General features: G+C 37.8%; 2 protein-coding genes across 7 annotated transcripts in view; one reads left to right on the top strand and one right to left on the bottom strand.

Moving 5' to 3' along the window:
• Window positions 1–4,404, top strand: part of DOCK7 (dedicator of cytokinesis 7) — a 204,838-nt gene extending 200,434 nt beyond the window's left edge. For all 3 annotated transcript variants that reach the window (XM_024740388.1, XM_024740390.1, XM_024740391.1), the window contains one exon: window positions 1,869–4,404. In XM_024740388.1, coding sequence (XP_024596156.1) covers window positions 1,869–1,911 — 43 coding nt within the window. In that variant the 3' untranslated portion in view covers window positions 1,912–4,404. The remainder of the gene's footprint in view (window positions 1–1,868) is intronic.
• Window positions 4,405–4,542: 138 nt separating this feature from the next.
• Window positions 4,543–16,462, bottom strand: USP1 (ubiquitin specific peptidase 1). 4 transcript variants are annotated; one of them, XM_024740395.1, is made up of 10 exons: window positions 15,980–16,446; window positions 15,259–15,367; window positions 13,640–13,878; window positions 12,247–12,367; window positions 11,593–11,697; window positions 10,884–11,044; window positions 8,967–9,646; window positions 8,142–8,312; window positions 7,025–7,226; window positions 4,543–6,038 (listed from the first exon to the last, which is right to left on the bottom strand). In XM_024740395.1, exons 3-10 carry the CDS (start codon window positions 13,807–13,809, stop codon window positions 5,303–5,305), a joined length of 2,346 nt encoding a protein of 781 aa, XP_024596163.1. In that variant the 5' UTR covers window positions 13,810–13,878; window positions 15,259–15,367; window positions 15,980–16,446; the 3' UTR covers window positions 4,543–5,302. The 4 variants fall into 4 exon arrangements, with proteins under 4 accessions (XP_024596163.1, XP_024596164.1, XP_024596162.1 ...); XM_024740396.1 differs by having other exon boundaries at window positions 15,278–15,367; XM_024740397.1 differs by lacking the exon at window positions 15,259–15,367 and adding an exon at window positions 6,206–6,290 and having other exon boundaries at window positions 5,915–6,038; window positions 15,980–16,462.
• Between the last annotated feature and the right edge of the window lie 5,020 nt (window positions 16,463–21,482).

Below are 21,482 nucleotides of genomic sequence, written 5' to 3'. Positions count from 1 at the left end.
AGACCATCTACAGGAACAGGAGATGAGGAGGCCTGTTTTAGATCCTTTCTCTGGCAGAATATATTATATTTTGCTTCCACCATCCTTACAGTGATGCAAGACACCCTGGGTGGTTTCCTCTTGAAATTCTTGATGGGAAGCAACACTAGTTCCCTCCACTTTGGGCTTCCCTTTCAATCTTTTTGGAATTTCTTACTTATTGCTGCTCTACCCACCTCCACCAGTCTTACAGTCATTGGTCAGAGGTCCTGGGATGGGGTGCTGGGTCCCTGAAGTAGTCAGGAAGTCTCCTAATGGTAGTCTCACTTCCATCAAATCTCTCCAGCTCCTTTCAATGGACAATATTGTTCCTATCTGAAGGAAGCTCTCCATTACACCATTACCCTGAGTTTTGCCTTCCTCTCTGATGGTTATTCCTCCAAGCTTTAGTTCTTAATATTTGCAGGCAGTTTTTCGGAATTTAGAAAATCCTTTTTCTTGATGAACACTCTTTTAAGACTGCTATTTTCCAAGAAAAAACCAAGCTTCAAGATTCAAAGCTGAACATGATCTCCTTTCCTGGAGATTGGAAACCTTAAGAGACTATTAACGTTAATGGCAGGAAAGATAAGCAAAACAAACCAGCTTAAGGAAAAAGGAAAATACATTAAGAAGTATTGAAGAATTATCTTCTTCACTCTTAATTTCTTCAGCACTTAGAAAATAAAATCCCTGTAGAACTTGAACTTTTTATTTTGCTGATTTACAAAATCTGGAATATTATTTTGCAGAAAGCTTAGGAGGTTTTAAGATGGTGGTTCTCACGGTATAATCTGAGACCCATGCAACGGGTCCCTCGGACCTTTTCAGGAGGTTCCTGAGTCAAAACAAATTTTCATATTAATGCCAAATATTTTTTTCATGCTCATTCTCTCATGAGAGTACAGTGGACTTTCCTAGAGACTACGTGCCATGTAAAAGATTGAATGCAGAAGCAGATATTAAGAATCTAGGGGCTTCCCTGGTGGCGCAGTGGTTGAGAGTCCGCCTGCCGATGCAGGGGACACGGGTTCATGCCCCGGTCCGGGAAGATCCCACATGCCGCGGAGCGGCTGGGCCCGTGAGCCATGGCCGCTGAGCCTGCGCGTCTGGAGCCTGTGCTCTGCAACGGGAGAGGCCCGCGTACCAAAAAAAAAAAAAAAGAATCTAGGCTTTTTAAGCCAGATGTTAAATATGTAAGACTGCCACTGCCACTCTTCTAAAACTGTTGCAAATTACTTTTAATAAACAGTGCTGTTTACAGTAACATGTAACGGGTTATTTTATAAAATAATTTTAAATGTTCTTAGTTTTAATTTCTAATATGGTAAATATCAATATATAATCCATAAACAAAAGCTTCCTTGGGGGGTCCTCAATTTTTAAGAGTGTATAAAGGACCTAAATCCCAAAAAATTGAGAACCACTGATTTAAGACTTAGAATTTAATATTTTAAGTAAAACACTTGCATTTTGCCTTTTAATAACCCCAAGTAAATCTTTTCCTTAAATCTCTCCCATTATCCCTTAGTTCTTGTTTAATCATAATACCTAATATATCTTTTGGACAAATGAATAAATGATCAATAGACTTTGATAGAGTGGTTACTATAATATACTTCTAATCTATAGAGAACTCTACAAGTTAGAATATATAAGGCAGAGTGTGTAGGATAAGCATGTAACTTGAAGTGTTAAAAGAGCTTTGGTGGCAAAAAAAGTTTTAAAGTCAATAAGCTTTTGGTGGCAAAACTTTGAGATAATTGGCAGAAAGAAAGCATGTAAACATATTTTACAGGATTATATAAAAATTGTTTACTTATAACTATATCCTTTCATTTTCTCTCCAGGGATTCCTTCAGTCGAATGAGCCTGCGCAAAATGGATCTCTAATATAAATGCACTTGTTTTATTCATTTGAAAAAAGCCATGTATTCAACATTGAGTGTGAAAAGAATTTAAGAACTTTTGAAAAAGACTTGGGACTTAATTCTGGAAATTATAGTATTAATTTACTCATGGAAGAATGCAGTGGCCAAACAATATCAAATGGCGATCGCTGAAGTTTGAGAATCATGGCTGTGGTTTCTAATGTTCTGGTAATATGCTGTTATCTTTTTTAAGACATTTTAATGACTCACAGGTACACTTACATTTACCATTATTTATACCATAGCTAATGTTAAATTTATTTACTTTAAGTTTGTATTTTTTAATTTATATTACCATTTATAGATTCGTTTTGGAACCATTTTAAATGTAGTAATTCTTATTTTAAAGGTACTATTAAATATGTGAATGTTTACACTAATTTTACTGAGACTAAAAAAAATTTTTTTACTGACAAAAGCAGAGAATAAGTTAGTTGATTCAAGAAACAGTTCCAAAAATAGCAAAATGAAAATCATAATTGACACTTTATGGACCCAGATAATAGCCCCAAAATTAAATAAATGAATAAATTAATGGGTGGAAATAAATTATTGATAACTGGTTTGTAAAGTCTTAAAACTGGTTTCTAAGGTATTTTCCATTTAGGCACACAAAAAAGGGATTTAGAATTGCAGAAGAAACTTTACGTGATAACTTCTGTCTATAAATAACGATTACATACTGGGATAGCTAATACCAGTGACAGTGGTTTGACTCTCAACATTATAATAATGATAGTAGTATAAGCAGACCCGTAGCAATTAAAATGAATGATTCCTGTTTTAAATTAAACAAGACAGTCACTTCATCAGTTTTTAGTGTCCTAAACTGGTAAATTAGAAATCTGCTTTAAACTTACCTTACATCCCCATAAAAATAACAGAGAGCTGGTGTTTGATTTTAATCTACCAGCTGAATAAGGTATAGTTATTTTTTGATACTTGTATAGATTTTACAAAGTGTATGTATAAAAGGTAAAATTAGCTGTTAATTAAGAGCTAATTAATTTAAAATTGTAACTTTATGATATGAAAGACTAATGCAGGTTTTTTTCCAACATATATTTCAATTGTTTGGCAAGTTTTTCCAAGAAGTGCATATTAATCATTTCTGGAAGTGTTTGAACATTTTTTTCTTTGTGCAGTATTGTATCTTATAGAAAGGTATCACTTGTAATCTATCCCTTTGATCTACTGATCACTTACATGAATCACTTAAGAACTGATCGAATATGGTACCTTCATTCTCCTGAGAGCGTAGATGTGACGGCTGATATTCCCCGCTCCAGCCTACCTTTACAACAGGCAGTATTATCTCAGATTCCTCTTATCTACATCAATTCAAAGACCGAATCACAGAAAGTTTGTGAGTCTACAGGTGGACCACAACAGGTGAACTAGGAGTCAGAAAAGCATAACCTCAAAAATATATATTTGGGAACAGAGGATCCAGATGGTCAGTAAGGAAAGGCAGAGTCAAGAACGGAAACTCTTTAAAGCAAACAGAAAAGAAAAGGTAACTTATTTACATACTCTCTCCCTCTTTAGGGTGGGGGTGGGGGGAAGAATATTAAGTAATTCCTAGGTAATTTCTCATAAAGTTACACCTGTGTAAGAGTTTGGATTGTCACCTATCTCAGGGACAATATCAAGAACTTTAAGATTTATATAATTACGATTTAATTATCAGACTAATTAATTGTCTGACGTGAAATCAGAAGATTCCTCTCTTAAAACACTGGTGTAACATTTCCTTCCTAACTTACCGTGTTCTTCAATTTTCTTAAAACAAACTTTCTCATATCAGAAATCTACACTAGTTCTTAACTAGTGTAGTTCTGGGCTGTCTCTTGAGTGTTACAGAAGCCCTAGTTCTATCCTAGAACTACTCCATCAGAAGCTTATGAGTAGTGTTCAAGGCTGTTTCATTTTAAAAGTTCTGTTAGTGACTCCTACTCCCTCAGCTGCTTATGGTTAGTGTTCAGGGCTGTTCCTTTTTAAAAGTTCCATTAGTGATCCTGAACATAGAAAGTGGCAAGGACTGTGACTTTTTACATCACACCATCTTGTGAAAGAATGTGTAAGACATTAACTGTGTAGTTTATTAGTTGACAGGTACTCTTTCTTATTTGTTAAAGTAGTGTATAACAGTATTATTCCAAGAGTTATCTATTCTTTGGAATTATATTTCATATTCTTAATATCAAGAATGTCCTTTAACAAGTCATAATCGATCATTTACCAATTTAATATATTTAAAGTGAAAATATGACCAAGTTTTTTGTGTGCCCAAAGCCTCACCTTAAGTTCTCCAGTTTTGGATTCCATAGTTATATGTCTAAAGGGTATCTAGGTATGACAATTTAGATGGACTAAGCACAATTTCTCCTATTTGAAATACAATTTCTTCACCTCCAAATGTCAGAAAGTATTATTAAAGGTAATTATGCATGTTTATTCTCTTCTATGTATATATATAATATGTGTGTATAGTATGTGTATATACACACACTTTTTTTTAAGAGAATCCAGCTATATTTATGGTAAAAAATATGCAAGTAAAAAAATCCTCAAGCATTTGTATACACAGTTGTTAAGCAGTTTAAATTTTATTGACCTCCTGGTTTTTTTAAAAAAGTTAAATTTAAGGTCACACCTCTAAGTTCGATGCATTATATACAGATCGTGCAGAGTATGACTATGAAGAGATACAAATTAGTCCACACTGAAAAAGATTTACTAGGGTACAGAATCATTTTCATAAATACATATAAAATTCTTGTGAAGATAGATAGAAGAGGACTGACTCCAGGTTTTCTGAGACGCTTTTCAAAGTGATTGAAGGCACAAAATGTGCACTACTGTGAATACATACACGTGCCTCTAATACAGCCCATCCAAGATCTGGCTTTATGACTTACAAAACTAAATGTACTGAAATGAGATTCTGCTTCTTAGCTGAAAAACCACAGAACCTATAAACATCATGTAGATGATAAGTACTCCAAAATATGGAGATACAAATACAAGCACTTTATTTGAAAAAGCAAACACAAAAGATAGGTGTAAATTCAAAGTGTTTAAATGCTTCCATTTTGAATAATTCAGTTAAGAACCTATACAAGTTTGTTCCCAGAAGCTAATGCATCAATCACTAGTCTCCACTAAGGAAAATGAATTCTAAAAATTAACATGGATTTCAATAACTCAAATTTTACTATTTATATAAAAACCCAGAGAAACCAATAATATCCAATAGGTTCAAAAGATAAGCTAAAGACTTTTTGATGTAATCAATTTACCGATGTTTGTCCAGGTCTGTTTAATATATACACAAGGAAAATACACTCACTCTATAATTTCTTATAAAATAGCAAGTAAGGAGTAGATGTAGGAGATGTAGAAGGGGAAAGAGAATTTAAAAAGTCCTTCTCTTCAGTAACTTTCACTTCAGAATCATCAAAAAGCAACCACTTCCCCTCATACTCCTTTAAGCTTTGCACTACATATGAAATTTTGTTTTCAAAACCACTCATGTTAATGCCTGTTTGGTCATTGGATTCCTTGTTTCTATCAGATTCATGGGTCCCATTAGTATTGTTAGTCTCAGAATTTCTATTTTCAGCAAATGCTGTACTGGCAACTTTATCAGGATTAGATGCTTTGTTGTATAACTCATAATCTGCTTTACTCTTTTGTCCTCCAAGAAGTCCAATAGCTTCTACATTTTTTTTGTTCAAAACTTTACTTGGCTGGGTATTTCCACTGACTCTAATCGACACTTCTTCATCGTCATAGTTTTCGACCACACCCCTTGCTTCCTCCTCATTCAATGGTTCTGGCTTACCTATTTCACACATTTGGTCGATCACAAAATTTTCCTTATCTAGTTCTAAACTGTTAAGGTCAGTGACTTTAACAGAAGCAGTATAATGCCCACTAGTAATTGTAATGCCACTATGCATCACAACTGCAAATAATCCATAGCTGTCATTGGTTGGTTTTGTGCTCCATTCTTCTAGTGACAGTTTAAGAGGTGTCAGTAAAGGAGTGTTGATCTTGGAAAGTCCACCACCATAACAATCAAACCTTTGGAAGGGGGGAAAAAAAAAGGTTTTCTGGGATTCCACTTCATATATATTCAGTTTTACCCCCAATGTGAAACCAAGTAAGTCTGAATGAACCCTTAATATTTACTGCTCATATGAATAAAACACAAAGTAAAAAACAAGACCCCAATTTTGTATAATACTTACACAAAGAATACTGAAATAAGTACTAATATTCAGGTGCTTCTGTGAAGGATATATGGCACTTCCCCCCTTAATTTTCTTTATTTTCCTAATTTTGTGCAATAAGAAAATAAATGGCATTAAAAAAAAACACTGATCTTCAAAATCCTTTTCCTTTATACTAAGTCATTTTAATGTGAAGTCTGTCTCTACAACCAAGATTTGGGGACAAAAAATAAAATTGTACTGTAGCAAAGGAAAAAGCCATTGAAAGAAAGGACCCTGTCATCTTCTGGCATAAGAAAATGTGTGGAGAGCTACTGGTAAGCTCTCGTGGTAATTTCAAACAACTGATTAATACAGAAAGGAATAAAATCTACAATGACATGTATACATGTCAGAAAAAGTCAGACTATCTAAAATGTAACTGGCATTTTAATATTTATTATTGCTTTCAGATATTTAAATTTTCAACTACAGAAGAATCTCTCAAATGGTTCAGACTAGGTTTTATTTCCTGGCTTACTTACCTTAAAACTAAAATAATTTTGCTTTTTTGCTCACCTCAAAAAAATGTTGATGTATGTATGAAATTTGGTTCCTGCTTTAATCAATTAATTAAAATAATCAAATAAGGAATGAAAATGAAAAATGTGTGAACAAATCATATGCATTCATACCAGAAGGATTTAAACTTGATGCGTTTTTACCGGGAAACTTAATAAAACAATAAACTTTTCTAAGGCAATATTTGTAAATTACTTCATTTCAGTAGTTTCTATTACACTATTGTACTGTTTCCTTACTATCGTAGCATTTTGAACAAAACTTAAGAATACTCACTCCAAGCCACTAGCAGCAAAGCACTTCAAATGAATAGTTATAACTTCAGGCATTTTGTCAAACAAAAGACTTCGTTCAGCTTCAGTATAATGATGGCAATTTTCACAGAAATATTTATCTTCTCCTACAATCCTCTCCACTGAAGCAAACTCTGAAATTGCCCATCTCAGGGTCTTCATTTCTGTTTTTGGCTCTGGAGAAACTACACAAGAGAATCCTGTCACTCACAAATGAAAAATCTCTCAGAAATTAAAAACTTAAGCCACAAATTTTTATGTTCAGAATTAGCATACAATTTTAATTGACTAATCCTCCCCAAATAATAACTAAAGAGATTTCTTTTTTTTAGTTTCACAAACTTGTAAGTTCATCGACAGTGCACATACCTCTAAATATTTATATCTGGTCAGCCAAAAAATATTGAGGTCAGGGACAGCAAAATCAATATAAGCCCTACCCTCTGACTCCATGTGAGAAAGACTTTATATTTAATAGTCAATTTACATTATCTGAACAAGTAAACCAGTCTCATGATCACTTCCCATGGCATTACTACACTTTTTGTGGTTTATACAAGAAAAAACACTGGCTCAAATATGGTGTTGAAAAATATCCTCAGTAGCTCTGAGATTCAGGTACCCAAAAATTAACTTGGTAAAGCATTCCATTTTCCCATTATAACATACTCTACACATCAAAATAAAGATGCCAGGGCTTCCCTGGTGGCGCAGTGGTTCAGAGTCCACCTGCCGATGCAGGGGACACGGGTTCGTGCTCCAGTCCAGGAGGATCCCACATGCCGCGGAGCGGCTGGGCCCGTGAGCCATGGCCGCTGAGCCTGCGTGTCCAGAGCCTGTGCTCCGCAAAGGGAGAGGCCACAACAGTGAGAGGCCCACGTACCGCAAAAAAAATTAAAAGTAAAAAAATAACGATGCCAGAATTTTCCAAATGCTAATAACTACTGACAAGTGTAGCTATACAGGCAGAAAGATTTTATTATACCAAAGACATAAAAGAGTTTTTTCTTAATAACTATACAAGCTACTTATTAGACTGTGTTTTGTTGAGGAAAACTCTAATTATTCCATAGTCCATGCAAGCCTCCAATTTTGCTTACTTTCAGAACTCTCCTCTACTTTGGAAAGCTCATCTTCTTGCACTGGTACACTGATGTCTTGAAAATCTTCTCTTCTTTCTGTTAAACTTTCACATTCTAAGCAATGAGTCCTTAATACCAGCTGACCTTGAAATAATTTCTCCACTAGCTCAAAACCAATTTGCTCTGCACCTAAAACAAAAAAAGGAAAACACAAATCTATACAGACGAATTTTTCAGTACAGCCCAAATAACCATTATTCCATTTAAAGTATATCATGGCTAAAAGGCTGATTTTCATATCTCAAACTTGTTTATTGGCATTAAGAGGTGACTTATTCATGAAATATAAACTCCCTGTAAAGATATTTGAATATTAATTACTGTTATCTCTAAAAAAAGACAGTTTCAACACATGTGTGTCTTCTTAACTCCCTTCCTAAAGATACCCCAAAGGATGAAATTTAGTCATGTAAGTTCTACAAATTTTCCCTGAGATCTGTGTGAACCTAAACAGAAATCCAGTATGGTATAACTACTTAGCAAATGCAATTTTTCATGAGTTTATGTCAAATACTGTATATATAAAGGGGTAAAATATTCTCTTGCCATTAAGATGAACTCTCCTAGTTTATAAACATAAATTACTATTACCTTAAAATTAGTGAGATTTATACACACAAAAAATACATGTAAGTGTAGTGCTTGAAACGCCAGTTCACATTGTGTTAAATTTCTCTTAAAACTTTAGCCAGATAGTATACTGTATATGGATCTAAGAAGAGAAAATTCAATTCTGCAGCTGTTAATCCTACCTATCAATGTCCAAGAATAAATTATACTGACCTTTGTTTATGGGCTTAACTTCATTAGCAGGCATAACATTATTCCCTGGAGATTCAAGTCCACAACCATTAGCTGTATTATCATTCTCATACTTCCCCAAGTCCTCTTCAAGATCATATTCATTTTCTTTAGATTGTCCTTTGGATTCTTGGTTTGTTGTTATTTTACCCAGACTACAGAATTTAGAAATAATGCTGGGTTGCTTAGCTGCAGACTTTAACCAGTTTATTTTAACTCTTGATTTCTTTTGTGAGGGTCTTGCACTCTCATTTTCAGAAATGTACTTGGGGATTATTTTAGCAGGAATATCTAATGAATCAACTGTAGCTTTTCTTTTTGATCTGGTTTGTCTCTGGTTTTCTTCCAAAGACTGGTGTTCCTTAGAGACTTTAACTTTTTTCTTCATGTTACCAAATTCAGTGTCACTTTTTCTTTTCCCATTTACTTTTGGCAATTTTTCTTTATAGTCTTCCGAATGCCTCATACTGTCCATCTCCATGCTGTTATTACCACTCATTTCCTCTTTCTCATGTTTTTCTTCTACCTTAGTAGATAACTCTGCCACATTTTTTACTTCTTTTTTTAGGAGTTGGCATGTTTCTTGAATGTTTCCCAAAATACACTGTAATACTTCCTGTGCATCATGCTGTAGATATCCTTCATACATAGGGTTGAGTTCCCTATAAATAAAAATTTCCATTTCATCTATTCCAGTTTTGAAGATGTAATACCAGAACAAAATCCACCTCTCCATACAGAAATGAATTCATTTATGGGGATATCATAAATTATTTGAAAGTCCAAAAACATTTAATTCAGCTACTAATTTGAAACTCCTTACCTAAACGTGTAACTAAAAACAAACTTAACCTGATTTTCATTATCATAAATACTCTGATCTTCTAAATATTGTTAATAGCTAATACGTATACAGTATTTACTGTGTACCATGCTTTATGCAAAATGCCATATATATATAATTTTTTTTTTGGCCTTGCCACATGGCATGTGGGATCTTACTTCTCCGACCAGGGATCGAAGCCCAGCCCTCAGCAGTGAAAGCACAGAGTCTTAACCACTGGTGGACTACCAGGGAATTCCCTCAAAATACTTTTTATATTATTTGTATAATTCTCACAATAACCTTATGAGGTAAGTACCATATCACCACTATTTACAGATAACTTGCTCAAGGTCACAGAGATGCAGAAGTCAGGATTCAAACCTGCTCCTGGACACCACGCTACACTGCCTCTTAACAAATGTATGGCAATGTGTGACATCTAGGTCTATTCCTAACCTAAACGATTAAGTAATTTTTTAAAGACTTAAACCCTGTAGTATTTTGGATAAGGCTATTCTGTATATAGGATAATGTTTCATTTTTTAAGATAATACTACAAAGAAATCTAATCCAGTTAACTAATATTTCTCTTCTAAGTACATACAACAAAAATAGAATACTTGGAATTTACAGTTCTTTTATATAACGTATTTTGAATATAGACCTATAATTCCTATCTGAAATCCTTAGGACCAAATGTGTTTGGTAATTCAGGAATTTTCAGATTAAAAAAGAATCTGGCACATAGGTAAAATATGTATCACCAACATAATAGGGGCAGTATCCCATAATTACACACATTACTACTTCTACAGAAAAGGGTATGAATATTCACATTGCAGATAAATATGAATAAAGGCTATAAACAGCCTCACACAAATTCAGATTTAATGAATTTAGTACCAACTGTGAGAAAAAATTTCCAGTCTTTGGAGCCTCTGGGATATTAAGGACTGTAGATCTGTAGTGTCTATTTTCCTCGCCCTTTATTCCCCGCATTTGTTCACATGTCACTCTCCTCCAAAGAGAGAATGAGCTAAACTGGAATCCTAAAATTATATAATAGACTATACCTGAGTGTGTTAAGTAGTCGCCTTGGCTGAGTAGCAAGTTCATCAGTATATTTCTCTGGATTTAAGAGAAAACTAGCCTGAAGCTGTTCGACTGAAATGATCAAGGACTGTAAGCTGCATATTAGTTCATAACTTGCTGAAGAATCTTCTTTGCAACTTCCCTGTCAAGAAACACACAAACATTTTAATTTTTGAACAAATTAAGTACCTTCCCCCTTCTTTCTCTCGCTAGACAACACTAGCTTTTCTAAATCTAATTTCTAACACTAATTTTCTGGAGGTATACAAAATAAACTTAAAAAAATTTTAAGCATATTTTTGGTTACTTTCTATTACGTGGGTTATAATGGTTTTCTAATTACGTAAGTTGAAGGTTTCTTTAAATTTATTTAAATAGTAAAAGTGAGTCAACTTGAAAACAGCAGATAAATAATGGGGTAAAAGAGTACGATATGTTGTGACAGTGGTGTGTGTGACAATGTTTACTGGTAAACAGTAAATTAGAGGACTGGAGAAAACACTATAAAAGGGGGTAATCAAGTTAGCTACTTACCCCACAAGAATGAAAAATAATTGCGAATGAGAAATTTAATTCTCAGATGTAATTTGTTAAGAGAAATAATCTTTGTCATTCTCCTCCCAAATCCTCTCTGTATTTATTACTTTTTCATTTCTAAGCAAGTGAATTTCCATTAATTTTATTTTTTACCTTATCTTTTGGACTGGCTTCATCTTTTAGGGCTTCTTTCTTCCTTGAAATAATATTAAATAAGTGCTTCACTCCAGATTTAAAACCAGGACAAAAATATAATACCTATAAAGTGAGATTGTCTTGAGTATTTACTGAACAAACAATATACCTAAAATCATTAAAACACTATCATGCTTTTTGTAGAGTATATTCATATGTGCACTACTTAAAATTCTGAGATTAAGATGTGTGTCAAAAATTGTTCTCTATTTCATTACAGTAGCCTGCTATCTTCCCTCAGTGCAACAAAGCACTGAGCCTGACCAGATACAACACAAAACAGATATAGTTCCAAGGGTTACAATACATATCACCATAGAATCAGGAATCGGACAGAAAAACTAAGTTTGGTATCTTCAATTTAATCAACATCTACTCAATTGTGCCATCCCAATTTTATTTAATATATCATTTTCTCTTACCTCAACGGAAATTTGTAATGTGCAATTTAGAATCATGATTATTTTACTCCATTCTGGTTTGTTTACAAAGACAAAGACAGTATTATGGACAACTGAAATCCTCCAATAACCTGAATTCTCAGAAAATATTAAGTGTTACATCATTCTTTGCCTACCAAAGTTTTATTATATAGAAAAATTGTCAACTTACCTGAAGTATACTATTAAGATAACAAGTATTGCCGAGATTATTCAGTCCCACAAACGGTAACAAGTTTTCTCTCTTCTCACAGTTGACAGGTGAGGACTGTGCTGCAGGAACAACTTGATCACTATTAAGTACAAAGAAGAGAAAGGGATAAGGAAGTAGAATTCAAGTGGAAATATTACTTCCCTAGATTTAGTCTTTTCCCAAAAGTTGTATGATCCGAAAAGTATATGGATTTTATTCAGATAGCATTTTAAGACAATTAATCTGTACAGGGGCAAAAACTGCTATACACCCAGAATAAAAGTTTTACAAGCACTTTAAAAATATTACACTCAACAAGCTTCAAAACAATTCCATTAAAGGACTGTTAATCCCATTTTACAGAGCAGAAAGTTGCAGAATTGGTACTATGATTTGTTAAGCCAACAGGACATTTTAATCAAGTAGTTTAACTCTGAATAGAAACCTGGGAATAACCTGAATATGACAATATTTGGGAGAGGCTGCACTATCTAAGTCAGATTCTGTTCACAAAAGATTAAGAGGAAACAGAGTCTATGAAGATACTTACACAGCTGCTCCTCACTTAAACATGAATTGTTCAAGTTTATAACTCTTTTACCTCAGTTTAACAAACAGTCCTCACAGCATTTTTATTTATTTTACAGCTGCTAGCTATAACTCTAATACCTCAAGGTATTTATAGGCATGAATGCTGGTAAGCAAAAGGTTCTCACACAATCTCCTAAACTGATTATTGGTAAATATTAGGAAATTATACAGGGGAGCAAATCTACATTAGTCATATAGCAGAGTGCCTATGTGCTGAATACGGAGCAACTATAGACTCCAACTAGAGCAACTATTGGTGGAGTAAAGCATTCCATTTTGTTCTGATTTCTTTTCAGTCACTGAAGGATTTATTTGTATCAAAAGCATTTCTTATTTTTAAGTTTATTTTAAATATAATTTGCAATTGTACACCAACAGGTTTGAGAATTCATATACTAGGTATGACTACAAAGACTAAGTTTATGTCAGGTAACTGTCCCCCATGAATTTCTTTACCCTTACATAAAGTGTGTTGCACTAAAATCAAATTGAAATTGAAAAATAATTTTAGTCAATTAGTATTTCTCGAAGTTAGCCTAATCGGCTGAGCACGATTTAAATGAGTTATAATGTGAACTGTGATGTGATCCCTGTGGGGAACCACCAGTTTTATCCTGTTTCTACTATTACACACTGCTAGACTTGTCTCCCTAATGTGTGCTTTTTTATCTCCCGCTATGGACTATCAGGTCAGAATGACTGCAGATATCAATCCAAGTTCACTGCTTTTTCACTGATGCGGAATCTTAAAAAGTACAGAAATATACTGAAAATAACATACATTTCAGATCCTCTATATTCAGAAGTTTTTTCTTCATTTTCTTGAGAATCTGTGAAATCCAAGGCTCTCTTGGTTTCCTTTTTCTGAAAAAACTTCAAGGAAAGTCTGTTTTTTTTTGATGGACTACCTCTTGAAAGCCCATTACTTTCACTAGGTATGACACCGGGCATTTTCTCTTCAAATCCCAAGGAGTTGACAAGAATTAATTTATACAGGGACCTTGTAATCACCAATCATATCTGTTAATCAGAGAAAAGATTATTAGTTTTCAGTTATCGGCTGTAGGCAATAAAATCATCATTTCTGAAAACAAATTTACCAAGGAATGGTATTAATTAGAACTTTGTATTTGAAAATGTAATGCCTGCCAATAACAGGCAGTCAATGTTTTATTGCTTATATGAAGGAGTTGCCATTTGTCCTGAACTTTCTCAAACAACAAAAAAAAGACACTGAACTTTTACTAGCCTGCTATTAGATTAAGGGTCACATCACAAAATACCCCATTTTAGTAGTAGACCCCATTTTACTGGTAGTAGTAGTAGTAATGGTAAAGTAGTATCATCAAGGGGTAAAAACTTTATTATTAGTTCATTCAGGAAACACTGAGCAACTATCATCTCTAATTCTGAAGTACACGGTGGGAAACAGGGATGAATGGGAAATCCAAGGAGTGCTAGAAGTGACTGAGTTCTCCTTCCAAGGTCTTTTCTAGTTATACAAAATAAAGTCTATTTAAAGTATAATCTGCATACAAGGAAAGGCCTAGATCCAGTGTCAAGTTTGCACCTAAAAACTTGTGTGAAAAGTAATAAACTATACACAAAGTTGGGATAATGGTGTAAAAAATTGCTGCACTTTGTGTATATCAAATTCTTATGCACTAGAAACCAAAATATACTGACTTTCCAAACTTAACTACAGAATTTTTAAAGATACTGCTTTAAAGTAGGAAAGAAGAAAAGTTTGCCTTGTGCAAACTTTCTTCCCTGTTTTAAAATAAAACTTTTGGACTAAAAAAAAAATGGCTCTATTTGTGGTAGTTATTTTACACTTTAGTCCTATTTTTCATTAGGAAGACATTACTATCTGACTCGAGAATTACCAGAAAATCACCTAAGAGTCCAAAAACTCAGCAATGACTTTAAAATATAATATAGGTAGAGACTAACAGGACGAACTAAATTTCATCCTTAAGCATAAGCGAAAACCTGGCTGCCTCTGAACTGGGAATTCACAACACTGACAGACACGGAAGTGAAACCACCTTTTTGAGACAACGCAGGAATAACTAGAAAGCCGACCAATTTCCCCATCCCCCCTCCAACTCAATTTACTCTCCTGGCCACTAATGCTACTGATGAAATGCTATCACGAATGATAAACCAGCCTGCACTGAAGTGTCAGGGATCTCTAGGCATTAGCGATTTTTGTAAAAGGTTTTTCCTTGGGAGGCAAGTCTAATAAATGATGGAAACTGGATTCTCTAACAGAGTAACCGGACTTAAATAAATATAAAAAAAAAAACAATGACCAAGCAGCTGAAATAACATTATCAATCCTAATCAATAAACCACCCCTCCGGGCTCCTCAAAGCAATGATTAAACATTAACGTTACCTAGAATATAACATTTTACCAGGTGCCGTATCTTCTGCTATACCATTTCTTGCTCCTGGCTGTCCTTATCATTGGGGGTTGTTACATCAAAAATGTTTCTCCCGTAACTCTAAATCAAGTTTCGCAGAAAAAACAATAGAACATTAAATGTTCTTGACAAATGACAGTGTGAACACTAAGTCTCATTAGTTTCAAGTTTCTTCCTCTGTAAGATGGGACGACTCAATCCCAACTTTTCACGAAAAATGTAAAACAAGAATAACATCCTCGACAAAGGTTTAAGACACGTGCCGTTCTAAATACTTGTAGAAAAAGTAAGTTAAACTGCTCGGTAAAATTTAGCAATCACTGACACAGAACAACGTGAGCGCAAACATTTCTTCTCCTTATCCCGCAAACTCTACGAACGGAAAAGAAAGTGAGAAGATAACGGGACGGTGATGATGCCCGTGCCCGTCAAACGCGGCACCGGCCCGGCGGGCGGCGTCTTTAAGCAGAACCACAGCTCGCGGAGTTGGCCTATTTACTCCCAGCCCGCACCTGCCTTGAGTCCCCAGCGGCGGCGGGAGGGGGCGCCGCCCGCTGCGCGGACGGCTTGGCTGGCAGCTGGGCGGGGGCGCAGCACCAAGGGAGCCGGGGTCCTCCCCGCGGCCCCCTCGGACTCCTGCCGAACTTGCCGCGGCGCCCAGGCACCGGCCCCTCCTCCACGGGCCCTCCTTACCTGGTCATGGCCCAGAGCGAGGTCCGCGGCGGTGACGCCGACGAGTCTAACCGGGCTGAGGGCGGGTACGACAGGTGAGCCCTTGCCCCGAGCCTGCGGGGGCCCGCGACCCACGGAAAAGCTGGCCGGATCGCCCTCCCCGCAGGGGAGTGACCATTCGCTCTCAAGAGCGGGAACCCGGGCTGCCGCTCGGTCCTGCCTGGCGCCGGCACCGACTACATCCCCGAAGCGGCGCCCAACCGCGCCCGCCCCCGTCCCCGTCCCGGGACGGCAAGGAGGGCCAGAAGCGGCTCCGCTCGCCCGGCACCCGAACCGCTGGGGTCTTCCTCACTCCACCGCCGACGGGAACTTGGCGCGTTTTCCTCAGTCTCAGGACCCTTGTGTTTTAGCCTCCGCCCGCGCCAGCGCTGCGATTGGAGGTGGCGTCCTACGAAAGTGCCGGTTCTAGTCTCCAGGCTGCAGAGACGCGAAAGGCTAGAGCCACCTCACGACCGCCACTAGCCCTCCTGGCACGCACGGCCTCCGGAACCAGCCGGAACGGTAGTTGCCCCAAGCTGGTAACGGATTCTGCAGTTTCAAACAGCGCAGGCAGCGTCACGGGCAGCTCACGCGGGTCCTCGCTGAGGGCGCGCGCTAGAAGCTAGAGGCCTGGCTGGCGGGCTCGAGCTCACATCCTTTTTTTTTTTTTTTTTTTAACCATTCGTGCGCGAGAGTTGAGGAGGTAGCGTACGGGTCGGGAGACGGGACAGAGAGATGGGACGGGCTTCTTGCTCGGGAAGTTACCGCCAGGTGCTCAAATCCACCAATCCGTGATGAACAATCCCCAATCATGCCCCCCGCAGCCCAGGAGGAGCCAATCAGAAGTACCTAGACAAAAACCCACCTGGTGGGCGGGGAAAGGCAGTCCAGCCAATACCAAAAAGAAGAGAGGACGTCTCCAGCCAATCATTGTTGGACATAGAGTGTTCCTCAGGCGCGTTTCCCCTCTTTCCGCTCTCATTGGCGCTCGAGTGCGCGCTTTCGCTGCCGACTGTTAAGCCTCGCTCTGCGTTTTGTGAATCCTCGAAGGTAGGACGCCAGCGAGGGTGCGGTTTCCGGAGCGAGGCCTTCACAATAAGTCCCGCCCCCGTTTCATGCGTACACACTCGGGCGGGGTTACCCGGGAGTTAGTTTCGGAAAATGGCTCACCGCCTTGCCTGCTCCTCTGCGCTTGAGCTTTCTGTACCGAATCGCAGCCTCAGCCCCCAGGCCATCCAGTAAAAAGAAGCACCGCCATAGATAACAGTCAACTCTCAACCGAATGCTGCGGAGCTGAGGCTCCCTCCTCAGCCCCTCCACGCCTCATTTTCTCGCGTTTACCCCTTCCCCTTCCCGACCGGACAAGGAAATGAAGAGCATTCTTGGCCCAGTTCTGGCTGGGGGAGCTGCAAGGGGTTCCTGTATGAGCCCTTGCTAACGGGCTCAAAAACGGCGAGGCAGGCCTCACCTGGTTTCTGCTTCCGTCTGTTGTATACCTACCTCGGTGAGGTGACCTCACAAAGCAAGGGTGGCAGTGAAGCACGATAAGTTCTGTCCAAATTCATTTAACCCAAGCGTGTTTTGAGGTACCTAGTGTGTGCCAGGCATTCCCTGCTCCATAGCGGCTTGACATGAGTGACAGGGAGAGGAAATAAGGAGTATGCTCTTTTAGGTACGTAGTCTTGACATTTGAGTAGAGAGCTGAATGAAAGTGCAGCCAGCCTTGGAGGAGTCAGGAAGAACGGTCCAGACAGGGAGAAGAGCAAAAGCTACCAAAGTCCTCAAGGTTCACGTGTTTGGTGTTCTGGGAGGAAGCAAGGAGCCAGGGTGCTTAGACCACAGTGAGTGTAGGTGTGATGATTGTGGGAAATGAGGTTAGTAACATGGTTGGGGCTCTGATTAAACAGGGTAAGGAGATGGGAGTCATTTGATGGTTTTGAGCTGGGGAGTGGCGTAATTTGTAAAGCGGCTGCTTGTGGTGGTAGACTGTGACCTTCAAAAGTGCAAGCTGTAAGATCCCCTAGGAGGCTATTCCAGCAGCCCAGGGAATAAATTAGGGTGGCCTGGAATAAGGTGGTAGCAGTGGAAATGTTGAGAACGGGTAGGATTCAGGATGTATTTTGAAGTAAGGCCAACAGGATCTGCTGATGGGGAAAAAAGAGACAAAAAAAGACAAGGATTTTTTTTTTTAACCAAAGCAGTTGGATAGTGGTTTGTCCCTGTTAAAATGGAAAACATTGAGGTAATGATGGGCTTGGTGGGAGGGGCCATTGTTCTTAGACGTAAAGATTGAGATGCATATTTCACATGCAAATAGAGATACTGAGCCAATAGATTTCAAGTTTGGAGGTCAGTAGAGAATTGAGATCAGGAGATATAATTTGAGTCACCAAATGGTATTTAGATACACAAGACTTTAAGCAATCACCTGGAATGATATTTATCCTAAAAAAATCTGCAGGGCGTTGATGACCTCTACCCTTGCCAAGCCAGGAATTCTAAACCCAGAAAACTGCTCCTTAATCTACCCATTTTAGAATCAATATCCATCCCAAATGCTCATTTTAATAGAAACTTATAAAGTTCCTGATGACATATTTAAGATCATTTAAAAAGCAAAATGAAGTAACTAGTATTCAAGCAACCAAAACGGAGCCAGGTGGCCATTGTGTATGTTGTTTCAGACATGTTCCTGCATCACAGAGAACTTGAATTTCCTGAACTGTAGCAAACTCAAGGACACCACATGTCTTCAAAATAATATCTTCTAGCAGTTGCTAGCTGCTACCTTATGGTCTCAAGTTCTCCCCTAAGCAATCCTTGCTTAACAAGACCCTTCTTGCCAGCTCAACCAATTGGTAGCCCTGATGGCAGCTGCTATGCTCAGATGTGGCATATTTGCTAGGGTAGACTAATACAGCCCCAGGTATTTGGTACACATCATTGATTTAGTGAATGCATTCTTTTCTGTTCCAATCATAAGAAAAGATCAGAAACAGCTGGCATTCCCATGAAACAGAAGTGTACATTTACAGTTTAGCCCAAGGCTATGTTAACATTCCTGCCCTCTGTCATAAAATAGTCTGGAGAGATCTGGACCTTCTGGACATCCTTCAGAACTTCACATTAATCTATTACATCAATGACATCCTGCTGATTGGGCAGGTTGAGCAAAATATGTTATAACTGTATCAGGATAAAAGGACTAAGAGTGTACATGTGCGGTGGAAGTGCAGAGGAGTGCTAAATCCTTACCTTCCGATTGGGAACTCAATAGATGATGGCTAACCGAAATATCAAGAAGTAGAAATATGAACATGTTATCTAGACAGGTGGAGGTAAATACCAAAGAATGAGCTAAAAATTGAAAGTGGCTACCTTGAGGGAACGGGAAGTCTTGTTGAAACTAGTTAACTCTTCAAATCATGTACAACTTTGAAAAGAGCAAAAAACTTAAAGTTTTTTAAAAAGTGTGGTAAATGAACTGTTTTCTGATTTCATTCCCTGGGAAAGGTCAGAGCAAACAGGCTCAACAGGAGTGCATTATGTGGGTTTGGGTTGACAATTCTTGCAGCCCTCACCTTCCAGGTACAAGGTAAAGGAAGGCTCAGTATGTGAATCCTTGGCCTTTATCCAGCATCTTTAGTAATCACAAAAAGCAATCAACCTCAAAACAGCTGGTAAACCTCCATCCAGTAGTTAAATTTAAAATACTCCCTCAAGTTAAAGTCTATTTAAAAGGTAAAATCCACTTGGCTTCAGAATTTTAAATCCTCTTCCACAACCTAAAGCCCCAGGGTCAGGTGGGAGGTCCTCCCATACCTATGAAAGGAATGCCTTGCCCCACTTCCTTAATGTTTGGTAGTAATTTAGTAGATGAATATCCGGTAAGTGGGTGAGTGCTGAGGAGGTGGCAGGAAGATTCATGAGCCTATTTATATTTCACGGGAAAAGAGTCTTGTCTTTCTCATGCCACTAAGATTCTCTTATCTTTTGTATGTTTAACCCATCCTGTAAAGAGCCCTACATGTAAACTTCAACAACAACATTTTTCCTTCTCTGAATAAAATTTACTTGAATAAAGTACTAAGTATTTGAAGGGAAAAGAAGTTCTAATTCTTTTCTTTTGAGTATAATTATGGACACATGGCTTTTTACAGTCTTTTATTAAATTAAGCATAATTTTTATTTCTTTTTTGAAGCAAAACCTGTCACATTTTTAACCTGTGTGGACTCTTTTTAAACTGACTTCCGGGTCCTCTCAACATTTCCAAAAGCATCCTTACCTCCTGGAAAATTCCAGGTCCCTCTTTAAAAATATTTTCTAACTAACTTGAATATACCGTATAATACATTGTTTTACCACAATATTATTAAAGGTTTATAAGCTTTAATTTTTTAAAAAAAAATTATTATGTCCTAAACTATTCACCATACTTTATTTTACCATTTCATTTCCGGCTTTGAAAAGAGTCCATGTATTTCTCAATCAGACAAGAATACAGGTGGTTCTAACGTGGAGAATGTATGATAACTGTGATGTAGTTTCCCCTTCTTTCAAACCAGCTAATTTGGAATTCGATTTTAAACAGCCCTTGGTATGGCACCACCCCAAAACTTGGTGGCCTAAAATAACTTATTTCTCACCATTTTATGGCTTCGACACTGGCTCTCCTGCTGGGTTCCCTTGGTGGCTGCACTCAGCTGATCAGTCGACTGGGGGCTGGGCCCAGTAGGCCCCGTGGGCCGCCCACTCCCTGTGGTCGCTTCTCCTCAAAGAGGCTGCATGGGGCTTCCCCGTTAGGCGTCTACAGCGGCAATCCAAGAGGGCAGGACCCAGTGTGCAAGCGTGTTAACAAGCCTCTGCCTGTATTACTGCATTACACTCCCTTTGACCAAAGCAAATCCCAAGACCAAGCCCAAAGTCAGTGTAGGGCAGGTCTTCACAAGGGCATGGATATGGGTGGGGAGCCTGAATCTTTGGGGTCATTAATGTTACAGTCTACTCCACTCTTCTGTGAATATTATCTTAAAGTATAAATCCTACTTCTCATGGATGTATCAGACAGACGACCTAATATTGATACAGAATTTTATATTAGATTTGGTCTAAATATCCCCTTAACTATAGGTGGTTTTTATATACAAATATATATTTCCTAGTGTCATTTTAAATCTTTTATCTAAGGCAGTTCATTGTTGAACATTACCTTTAAAAAGTCTTTATACATAGATGTGTGTGTGTGTGTGTGTGTGTGTGTGTGTATTTCATCTACAGCCCCAAAAGCCAATTAAGAACTTTAAAAGTAATTTAATTTTTTTTAACATCTTTATTGGGGTATAATTGCTTTACAATGGTGTGTTAGTTTCTGCTTTATAACAAAGTGAATCAGTTATACATATACATATGTTCCCATACCTCTTCCATCTTGGGTCTCCCTCCCTCTCACCCTCCTTATCCCACCCCTCTAGGTGGTCACAAACC

Source organism: Neophocaena asiaeorientalis, unplaced genomic scaffold, assembly GCF_003031525.2.
Source record: "Neophocaena asiaeorientalis asiaeorientalis breed wild unplaced genomic scaffold, Neophocaena_asiaeorientalis_V1.1 scaffold581, whole genome shotgun sequence".
Taxonomy (NCBI): domain Eukaryota; kingdom Metazoa; phylum Chordata; class Mammalia; order Artiodactyla; family Phocoenidae; genus Neophocaena; species Neophocaena asiaeorientalis.
Note: the sequence above shows the minus strand (reverse complement) of the source record. Positions and strands in the feature narration are given on the sequence as shown.

Excerpts from the sequence above, each read along its gene's own strand:
- USP1 (XM_024740395.1), bottom strand. The coding sequence starts at position 13,809 with ATGCCCGGTGTCATACCTAGTGAAAGTAATGGGCTTTCAAGAGGTAGT. Across the intron at positions 11,698-12,246 it reads ATCTTAATAGTATACTTCAG|GTATTATATTTTTGTCCTGG; the intron begins GTAAGTTGACAA and ends CTCACTTTATAG. Across the intron at positions 6,039-7,024 it reads TTTGCTGCTAGTGGCTTGGA|GTTTGATTGTTATGGTGGTG; the intron begins GTGAGTATTCTT and ends CCCCTTCCAAAG.